This window comes from Oncorhynchus keta, chromosome 2 (assembly GCF_023373465.1).
Source record: "Oncorhynchus keta strain PuntledgeMale-10-30-2019 chromosome 2, Oket_V2, whole genome shotgun sequence".
In the NCBI taxonomy this organism is placed as follows: Eukaryota; Metazoa; Chordata; class Actinopteri; order Salmoniformes; family Salmonidae; genus Oncorhynchus; species Oncorhynchus keta.
The window spans coordinates 14,155,499-14,166,409 of NC_068422.1; the positions used below are offsets into that span (position 1 = coordinate 14,155,499).

The 10,911-nt window shown below is 42.4% G+C and overlaps 2 protein-coding genes across 4 annotated transcripts; one reads left to right on the forward strand and one right to left on the reverse strand.

The window, feature by feature from the left end:
- Positions 1–240: 240 nt before the first annotated feature.
- On the reverse strand, positions 241–3,065 carry LOC118372412 (mitochondrial import receptor subunit TOM22 homolog). Its single transcript, XM_035758274.2, has 4 exons — positions 2,782–3,065; positions 2,165–2,283; positions 1,763–1,880; positions 241–1,454 (listed from the first exon to the last, which is right to left on the reverse strand). The coding sequence occupies exons 1-4, from the start codon at positions 2,869–2,871 to the stop codon at positions 1,380–1,382; spliced, it is 402 nt and encodes a 133-aa protein (XP_035614167.1). The 5' UTR covers positions 2,872–3,065; the 3' UTR covers positions 241–1,379.
- LOC118372411 (transcription factor MafF-like) lies at positions 3,037–10,896 on the forward strand. 3 transcript variants are annotated; one of them, XM_035758273.2, is made up of 3 exons: positions 3,037–3,055; positions 8,521–8,607; positions 8,705–10,896. In XM_035758273.2, the coding sequence occupies exons 2-3, from the start codon at positions 8,575–8,577 to the stop codon at positions 9,146–9,148; spliced, it is 477 nt and encodes a 158-aa protein (XP_035614166.1). In that variant the 5' UTR covers positions 3,037–3,055; positions 8,521–8,574; the 3' UTR covers positions 9,149–10,896. The 3 variants fall into 3 exon arrangements, with proteins under 3 accessions (XP_035614166.1, XP_035614164.1, XP_052328516.1); XM_035758271.2 differs by lacking the exon at positions 3,037–3,055 and adding an exon at positions 3,611–3,840; XM_052472556.1 differs by lacking the exon at positions 3,037–3,055 and adding an exon at positions 3,907–5,552.
- The last annotated feature ends 15 nt before the right edge of the window (positions 10,897–10,911 follow it).

A 10,911-nucleotide genomic window follows, 5' to 3' on the forward strand; every position in this document is an offset into this window, starting at 1 on the left:
TCATCGGCAACAATCAAGTAAACTGTCAATCAAATTATATGCGTGAGATGCTCTCATGCTCTGCTCTCATCAGAAACAATCTTCAGGTGTGATTGATCTTGATGCACAGAAGTTACAAAGTCAATTTATAGTATTTATCTCTTAAGATACCTGTATTTTACTACAGTATACAAATGTAATGTCAGGTACATGTAAATCATTTAAAACAAGTTAACTGTAATGGAGGCAAAGCAGCATATGTTAATGTCCATTTCGTTGGTGTTTTTATTCCTGCAATCATGTCGAAAACACAGACGTAGAATTAGCTCTGGAAGCTGAGGTAAGAGACCATAAATTCCATAGGGAGTGACAGAGAAAAGTAACTGACATTCTCTCAGGCTTGACAGGACTGTGTACATTGACATAATATATTTACAGATTTATACTGTATGTAGGGAAAATGCTGTTTGAATCTTAACTAAATATACTTTTTGTGATGCATATTTTGTGATGGATTGGCTTTAATGCCCAAATGAAACCAAGTCTCAAGCAACACGTGACAGACATTCTCTGATCACGAACACTTTTTCAATTGGGTATCCCTGTGCAGTTGTTCAATGGGAATTTTAACACTCACAAAAAAGAACACTAACACCCTATCTATGGCTTAGTCTTTGCAGAGTCTTGTGGCCTGCTGGCTTTTGTTGCATCTGAGTAGATGCATATTCCAAGAAGTCACCAACTCAATGGGCATGGTCACCTTACCTGGCTTCTCTAGTGTAAGCCTGTTCTTGATGTAGAGGTACAACGAAAATCAGCAGACACTATAGATCTCAATGACCAGCTGTGACTATGACAGATCTATGATGACAGTCATGTCTAAGTCTACCATGATTTTCCCACTTACAAGTGGAATGAACACGGTCCCAAACCAAACACAGGTAACAATAGTTGAGGCCAAATGTAGCTACACACCCACATTAAAACATTGTTCTTCAGACCACACACACACTCTTGGTAACCTCTTATAACCGCACTAATATCCCAATTTCTTCAATTATCTACCTGGTCCAAACTCTGTGGAACACATACATATTTATATCGCTATACATATAAAAAAAGAAATGAATTAAAAGGACAGTGCTCAGAAGTCAGTCTCTGCAGGATGTTGAGTAAGAGAGACAGCGGGACGTTCATTATTGCAACACCCAGGACATGACATCATCCTCCTCCTCAACCTCCTAAAATGACCAATCCTGGATGTTGGAATGAGCACATGTGCTGACCAGATGCAGCTTTGTATTCTCTTCCTCCCTCTTCTTTGTCTCTCTCTCTCCTTCCGAAAGCCTCCCCTTTCCCCCGTTGGTTAAAGCTCTAAGGCTGTCTGAGTGACATCTTCATCACATTTTCACTGGAGCTGGAGGCATCATCCCTGGCATCCCACCTGACATCCCTGCGTTGGGTCCCAACAGGATCTACACAAGGAAGGGGCATTACAAAAACATGAGTTCATTTATTAATTGACAACACCACAGATTCTAATGAATCATAACAAAATAACAATTTACCCAATTCCAAATCAAAGCCCCAAAGGCTTTTCACGTAGATTGAAAAGTATAGGACAGGTTATATGATTATATATCCACCTTGCTGTCTGAAATGCTAATACTTTTAGCCATATTGCTTTAATTTCAGAAGAACAAGAGCCTAGCTAGGACATAGTTGTAGGGGCTAGTAGTGTATTTGGAATTGAAGATGGTCTGTCAGTGAGATAGTACAGTACCTGTCTCTGCTGCTGTAGCTGCTGCTGCTCCAGCTGTAGTCTCTCAGTCTCAAACACCACCGGAAGGACCAGGATCATGAACGAGGTAGTACCCACCCACAGGGCAGCGCGGGAGAAACTGGAAGAGACATGGCGACAGGAGGTGAGATGAGAGGGAAAGGTGGGGGTTAAATAACAAACAGACATGAGATAACTACAGTAGTTTTTTTTTAAGATGGCGTAACTGACTCTATTTGGAATGACCAGGGCAGGCAGGCAGACAAGATACTCCTTGGAATACAGAGGAGCTGTTCAGAACTGTGAATGCAATATAGTGCTCCTTCCACACACAGCTCCTGTCATTATTGTGCATGGTGAAGCTCTAAAACGAGAGGTTTCAGACATTTTCAGGAGAACACTCACCTGTACAGCTTCTTGGCCATAGTGACTGAGCTTGATATGGTCACCTCAGCCGCAGAACGCAGTGTATCAGGGAACATCTCGGTCAAACCCCACAGCCTCTCAATAAAAGTCTCATCCAGCTGAGGGGAGGGAGACACAAGTTACTACAACACTGATAACATGTTTATTGCAGACCCAATGAAGAATGGAGGTATATAGTAACTACATTACTTAAGGATTTTCAAGTCCAAAAAGTAGCCAGCTATGTTGAGGTACTAACTAGTAAACCTTCAGATTACTGAATGACACATGACAGTTTTAGACAATTCCTACAATGTATGTGCCCCCGCCATGGGATATCTGGCTTAGTTATCTTGTTAAGTTTAGTTCATGGAGTTAAATTTAAGGTACAGCCAATTACAGTACAGGTGACGTTACATGTAAAACAGCTATCCTAGTTGTGCACGTGATAGTTCGCTAGCTAGCTACCATGCTAACACCGGTGAGCAATTACTAGCATGACTGACCCTCAGTAGATGTAGCTAGCTAAATAGGCATACCCATTCAAATGAAATTGTATTTATGATCGTGCATGACAGTTACGGGTTGACAGGTGTCAAGTTGCCATTCATCAATACCTCCTCATCTTCATCTTCGTCGATCTCGCCTTCTGGGGGCCGGGTATCGACTGGGCCCACAGCCGGTGATAGCTCTTCGATTCCAGCCATGGGAAACTGTTCTCGCGCCTCTTACCAGCCGGTGTGATTAGCAACTCAAAATGTACCTCAGTCGGTGGAAGGGTGAATCAGTAATTTAATGTTTTATCGTTTAATTATTGCTTTTGCCCCGGCTTGCATAAATGTTGGACAGAAGAGGCGTGCATTGGTCCTGCGACAATCTGAGGTCACTCGGGTAAGCTACATGTGCGTTGGATGATGGGAAAATTTGTCAGTTGCCTGACTCTCTAAAATAAATAGCGCCCTCTGTCGTACGAGATGTCTTATAGCGTGTTTAATGATTCAACAAAACAACTGTAATTTTTTAAAAATGTGTTTAATATTAAGATACCGTTTTTAGTATTTATGTATGATGCATGCTGCTCTTTGGCTAGTAATCCACTATAAGGAGAGCCTCAACATTTGTGATTTCAAAATGCAATGTATTCGAGCAAGGAGTCAGACTCTCCCTTTCTACAGTATAATTGTAATTTCAGGGTTGTTTTTTTCACATTTATATAAAAATGAAAGTCATTTTCACCTACATTCACTAGGTATGCAGCTGGCTATTCATTTGGAATGTCATTTTCCCTCATATATTTACCTTTTCCATACATCGCCTTTCTAAATCAAGAAGAATATGAAAGGTCATCATCATGGAAAAATTTGGGACTCATGGATTCCTTATTGTTTACATCCCGATGCTTTGCTTCCAGCTCGTACGCTGTGGGCGCGGGCGGGATCCACCCTCATTCCTTCGAGTTTACGTCATTGTTACTGTGTTTTTTGTGAATGAAAGAATCTAACCCCACCGAACAGAGTAATTCCGGGAAAAGGCGGACTGACATTTTGTCGATTATCTCACTTCGACTGAATACAGTATTTGACATTTCTCCGTGTTTTTAAACATTTATTTATACAATTGTGTCGACAACTCAAAGACTGGCAGTTGGTACTCTCCAACGACATAGCTAAGGACAAGTAAGTAGGCAGCTGTTTGCATTTCGAGTTAGGCAGCCACCTAACTAGCATTGGCTAATCCGTGTTGTTGGCTAATGCTACTAGCATGTTGTTTAGCTAGCCTTGCAAAATTGCTACAATTTGGCAACAATAATACGACCACATATTCACTATTTACATATCTTAGATGCATGTCGGGTATTGTTCTCGATATGTGGTGTTTTGTATATCACTGGATAGGTTCTCATTTTTAAAGGTTTAAAGGAGCTATTTAAACGTTGCTAAAGAAAATAGATGGCGACCTGCGCAGTTGCGATGGCGTGTGTTTACTATCGCATTGAGCTACCTCGACAGCTCCCTTCCAGTTGAAGGAAATGGGTGAATTTTTGAGAATTAAATGTTTACATAGGCACAAATTTTAAATGTGAATCTGTTAATAATGAAAGTTATCTTATGAAACATTCATATAATGAAAGATAAATATAGCTTTGTGTTTCTGCTTCTCGGCTAATTGGATTATACATTACAAATAATGTCAGAACTGTATTGTGTTATAACACGATTAGGAACAAAATACTGCTTTAAATGCAGAATTTACGGGTATCGTTCAATATTTAGTGAGGTTTTATTGACACAATACATGTACGAGAGAGTGTAGTCGCCCGTTAGAAACTAGCGGTGGGCAGCTTATTGCTGAATCACTATGACTTTATGAAATGGTCACATCGGTTTACAACGACGCCTCGTGGTAGGACAGACGTTTTTGAGTGTAAGGTCACTTCCCACGCATTTCGGGAAACAGTAAGGTCAAGGATCCACCATAAACTCACCAGAGCCTTTATTTAGAACAATAATTATAATCCAGTCTAGACGTCTGTTAGAGCTGAGTCATTCTATTTGACATCAGTTCTTGTTGTAATCTCGTTCCTTATCCTAATTAGAGGAAGGGGGTTTTATTGTTAATGATTGTAACAACACATGATAACCTACATCAGACGCAAGAATAACTTCTAAAATAACACTCAAAACATAGCTGCCACTTGTCCTGAATAGATCAAATATTAAAATGTAAAAGAGATCCTCCAAATACCAAGTTTCACATGCAAGAGTCCAACCCAGCCAGTGGAGGCTCCTCAGAGGAGGAAGGGCAGGACCATCATCCTCAGTGAATTTCGTGAAAATAAATGGAAACATTAAAGTTAACCCTTTTAGATAAAACTATACTAAATATATTCATGTCACCAAATAATTAATTAAAACACACTGTTTTGCATTGAAGGTCTACAGTTGCCTCAGCAGCACTAGGGTAGCACCATGGTGTAGCCGGAAGACAGTTATATTCCTTCGTCCTCTGGGTACATTGACTTCAACACAACCTAGAAGGCTCATGGTTCTCACCCCCTTCCATAGACCTACACAGTAATTATGACAACTTCCAAACCGATCAGAGCTCCTGCAGCATGAACTAACTAGCATGTTGTCCACCCAATCAAAAGATCTGAGAATGAATCTAGTACTGAAAGCTAGAGCTAGCTAGCACCGCAGTGCACAAAATGCGGTTAGTAGTTGATTGAAAGAGAGACCAATAGTTGAACAAATGTTTAAATTGTAACTTTTACTGAGCAAGAGAATGCAGCTCGCTAATTTTAGCCTACTCAAACACCCAGCTCAAAAAGAGAGGGATGCTATGTTAGCTAGCTGGCTATCAAATACTGGAACTCTTCCAAGTCCAGGTAAGCGTTTGGTTTTATTTTATTGCCACCGGGGCCTGCTGGTGTAACTGCTGAACTGCTTTCTGACTGCACTGTACTGCATGATTAAAGAAGGTTTACTTACGTGTCAGTTCTAGTAGCTATGTTGACAATGGCGTGACAACGATGTAGGCTGTGTGTAGTGGTTAGCGGTCATGGTATGAAGGTTTGGCTTGGAAAGGTTTTTCTGCCTGGTGATGTACAATGAAGTCCACAGGCGAAGGGAAAAGGTGAGAAGAGGCGAGCACGTAGATAGTTGCAAGACTACAAAGGGAAACCAGCCACATCGCGGACACTGACATCTTGCTTCCGGACAAGCTAAACACCTTCTTCGCCCAGTTTGAGGAGAACACTGTGGCACCGACACGGCTCGCTACCAAGGCCTGGGGCTCTCCTATTTCCGTGGCCACGCGAGTAAGACATTTTTGCGTGTTATGCCTCGCAAGACTGTCGGCCCAGACGGCATCCCTAGCCTTGTCCTCAGAACATGCGCAGACCAGCTTGCTGGAGTGTTTATGGACATATTCAACCTCTCCCTATCCCAGGCTGCTGTCCCCACATCAAGATGTCCACCTTTGTTCCTGTACCTAAGAAAGCAAAGGTAACTGAACTATTGCAACGTAGCACTCACTTCTGTCATCATGAAGTGCTTTGAGAGGCTAGTTAAAGATCATATCACCCTAGACCCACTTCAATTTGCTTACTGCCCCCAATAGAACCACAGATGATGCAATCGCCATTGCACTGCACATTGCCCTATCCCACCTGGACAAGAAGAATACCTATGTAAGAATGCTGTTCATTGACTATAGCTCAGCATTCAATACCATAGTACCCTCAAAGCTCATCATTAAGCTTGGGGCCCTGGGTCTGAACCCCGCCCTGTGCAACTAGGTCCTGAACTTCCTGATGGGCACCCCAGGTGGTGAAGGTAGGAAACAACACCTCCACTTCGCTGATCCTCAACACAGGGGCCTCACAAGGGCACGTGCTCAGCCCCCTCCTGTACTCCCTGTTTACTCATGACTACGTGGCCACACACGCTTCCAACTCAATCATCAAGTTTGCAGATGACACAACAGTAGTAGGCCTGATTACCAACAATGACGAGACAGCCTACAGAGAGATGAGGGCCCTGGGAATGTGGTGCCAGGAAAGTGACCTCCAACTCAATGTTGACAAAACAAAGGAGCTGATCGTGGACTTCAGGAAACAGCAGAGGGAGCACGCCCCTGTCCACATCGACGGGACCTCTGTGGAGCTGGTGGAAAGCTTCAAGTTCCTTGGCGTACACATCACTGACGATCTGAAATGGTCCATCCACACAGACAGTGAGGTGGAGAAGGCGCAACAGCGACTCTACAACCTCAGGAGCCTGCATAAATTTGTCTTGGCACCTAGAACCCTCACAAACTTTTACAGATGCACAATTGAGAGCATCCTGTCGGGCTGTATCACTGCCTGGTACAGAAACTGCACCACCCGCAACCGCAGGGCTTTCCAGAGGGTAGTGCGGTCTGCACAACGCGTCACTGGGGGCAAACTACCTGCCCTCCAGGACCCCTACAGCAGCCGACGTCACAGGAAGGTCAAAAAGATCACCAAGGATAACAACCACCTGAGCGACTTCCTGTTCTTCCTGCTACAGGTGCATCAAAGCTGAGACTGAAAAACAGCTTCTCTCTGTCCATCTCAAGGCCATCAGACTGTTAAATATAGCCATCACTCGGTGGCTTCCACTCTGTTACGTAACCTTGCACCTTAGAGGCTGCTTCCCCATATACATAGACTTGAAATCACTGGCCACTGAATAATAGAACACTAGTCACGTTAATGTTTACATATTATTGCTTTACTCATCTCATGTATAAACTGTATTCTATTATACTGTATTGTAGTCTATGTCACTCCAACATTGATCATCCTAATATTGAATTATTCCTTAATTCCATTCTTTTACTTTTTAGCTTGTGTGTATTGTTGTTAATTGTTAGATATTACTGCACTGTTGGAGCTAGAAACACAAGCATTTTGCTAGACCCGCAATAACATCTGCTAAACGTGTATGTGACATAATTTGATATATATACAACGAGCAAAGGGATCATTCTGTTTTCATGTGGCTGCTATGAAAGGGAACTCTGTGTGTTATCGTGTCTTCATTCTGCAGATTCTGGTAAAAAATATATATTTTTAAATTTCGATTGAAGTGAACAGAACAGGTATAAAAATAGATTAATTTGTCAAATAGAAACTCACGTTTGCAACTGTTGGACTAACGATGACACCCTAGATCACCTTGATTACTCAAAATTCTAACGACCTGTGCACCTATGCTGTAAACTTTCATTCATAGACTAGGTTGTAGCAACCTCCTGATGGGTATAGGGAAAATTTGAGTATCATGTAGTAGCCTAAACCTATCACTGTTATATTGAGCTGGGTGAATGGAATGACATTATGCTGTAATAGAAATAAGGCTATGCTCGTAAAAAAAAGCACCCCCCCATCTTAAACGGCACCGACCGCCACTGAACCCAGCCCCGATACTTTGAGCATTTGGAAATGCACAATATGTCCAATCGGTTATAACTGTATTCATATTAGTTCAGTTCTGCTGTGAGTGTTAGGAAGTGGTTACTAGTGTTTGAGGGGAACACCTGATTTGAGCAATGTGGGATGGGCACATGATAGACTTAACTTCCCTTCACCATTCCAGTCAGGGGAGAAATCTTAAACTATTAACTTCACTTTACTTCCACTTAGACAGTTGAATGATAGACTGCAGAAGTGTGGTGGATGTTTTTTCTTTTCAAGGGAAGGTCTTCAGTCCAAGATGGAATGTCTTTATATTCTACTACACTGGTGTGTGTGTAAGGGAACACATGAACTTCATTAGATTAAGGTTTCTCAAATGTAATCATGTCCTTTCTCTCACCCTCTCTTGTAGACCGTCTATAAATCTGTGTTTATTGGTGTCGGAGACACAGGATAAGGCCAGATCATGACGTCAGAAAGAAGCAGCAAAGCCCTGAAGGTAGAATTAGAGTTCATTCGATTCTAAAGTGCATTTTACACGCACGTCACAGCACTTTCTCTAAAAGAAAATGATAAAACTCTCCATCCCTCTCCAGGTAAAGCGGGAGTGTGGTGAGAACGTTCCGGTGTTGTCGGACAGCGAGCTCATGTCCCTGTCTGTACGGGAGCTCAACTTGCACCTGCGGGGTCTGTCCCGCGAGGAGGTCCAGAAGCTCAAGCAGCGCCGGCGCACTCTGAAGAACCGAGGCTATGCTGCCAGCTGCCGGGTGAAGCGAGTGTCCCAGCGCGAGGCCCTGGAGCAGCAGAAGAAGGAGCTCCAGAGGGAGGTGGAGAGGCTGGGTGTGGAGAACGCAGGGATGAGGAGAGAGCTGGAGGGCCTAGGGGCCAGGCTGGCAGCCCTGCAGAGGTTTGCCCGTGGGTTAGAGTCTGGAGGGGGCAACCTCCTGGCTACAGCCCCACGCCTCAACACAGCCTCTGTCATTACCATAGTGAAGACCCCGCCACAGGCCCACGTCCAGAGAGAGCAGGGGGGGTCCTAGGAGGAACCAACCGGGCTGGGGACGGACAAACGCTTGTACATGTACTCTCGTATACACAGGCACGTACATACACTCTCATATATATATCACACACACACAGCTAGACACATGCACGCTTGGAGAGAGCAGGAGGATTGGAGGAATAGGACAAATAGGCACTTATGAAGCTCATGCGCTTCGGGTGACACACACACAGACGTACGGTGTTCACAGGCAGTGACAAATAGTCTCTAAACCCAGCCAACACACACTCAGACATGCGTGAACTTAAGGAAACACGACGGTTGACGAATCCAACTAAAGCACGACAGACGTGCAAAACAGGGACACAGACACCATCTGTGGACAAAGCCAGTCTTGCTGCTGGTGCTCTCTGTAACTGCTACTCAACAGGCCGAGCCAGCTATTGCTCTGCCTTCTGGCATGGCATCCAGCCCTGCTACACAATGTCTGGGTTAATCAGACTCTTCCACCGCTTCTTCTAATGCTTTGACTTTTAAATGGCATCACTATTGACATCTGTACACGTCTTGGAGTGTTGTTCCTCTGTACTTCTAGTGTGCCGATACTATTGTGCTTCACTGTGCTGCCGTGTGTAGTGGTTACATGGGTGTTTTCAACTGTACCACAGTGCACATTTTGGTTTGCTATAAAAATTAAAAAACATCCTTTGCTTGTCTCTAGATTCCCCAACTTGCAGAAGTTGGTCATTGCTGGAAACAGTTGAATAATCAACATCTTGTAGAATGCTATGTCAATGCAAAAATCAATTGATGCATTCCTTTATCTGTTATTTTATAATGTTTATACAAGAGACAAATGTTTGAGCAAACGTTTATTCAGAGGTATTCTATTTTATGTGTATTTAAAGGATAGATATTACAAAGCTAATGAGTGCTGTGATGTAATGTATGTTTCAAATACCTGGATATGACTAGTTTGGGGAAATTCTCAAGTCTAATTGTTGTATGGAGTGTGACAATTATTTTTGTAATGTTTAACTTGTAATGAGCTGTTTTAGATATGCTAAAAGCCAACGGTCATGTTGCTGTAAGATGATTTTAGTATGTGTGTACACCATATTTGTACTAATTTCATAGTGAGTCGTGTGGCTTGTTGTAGGGATACTATTTTTCTATAAAGTACCAAGGTGATTGCGATGATACGTATTGTTATTTATGATAATTATTATTTTATGTTTTGTTTTCTGAAATGGCTCGAAAGGGAGACAAACACTGTAAGGAGAAAAAAGAAGGAAAATAATGGTAGGAGGAAATGAGAGGAAAAAGAGATGGATATGAAGAAAAGATGTGGTGGTAGAGAGGATTTGGGAGGTGAATGAGGAGGTCAAAGAGAGAGGACAGAGATGAGGTGGTGCTTAATTCACCTGAAAGCCTTGTAACATCCAGATTTATCAATAAACCCCTGCTGACTCCACTAGACAGTTTGATTCGACATTCGGAAATGAATGGCAATATACATTTAATCTGTCAATAATATGACTCATTATATTGTGTTGATTAATACTCCCTTAAGATATACTTAGCTATCTTCTCAATATCAATGTTGCATAGCATTTATCCTCTGTCTCATATAAGATTATTAATGTCAAATTGTGCTGGATATTTTGTACAGCAAAACTAAAATGGTCTGTATTTATTACATGTATTTTTTCTATGGTGAAAATTAAGTACATTGTCTATTTTATATATTAACTGAAATAAATGTTGTATATATTGTGAATACAATGGAGTGATTGTGAT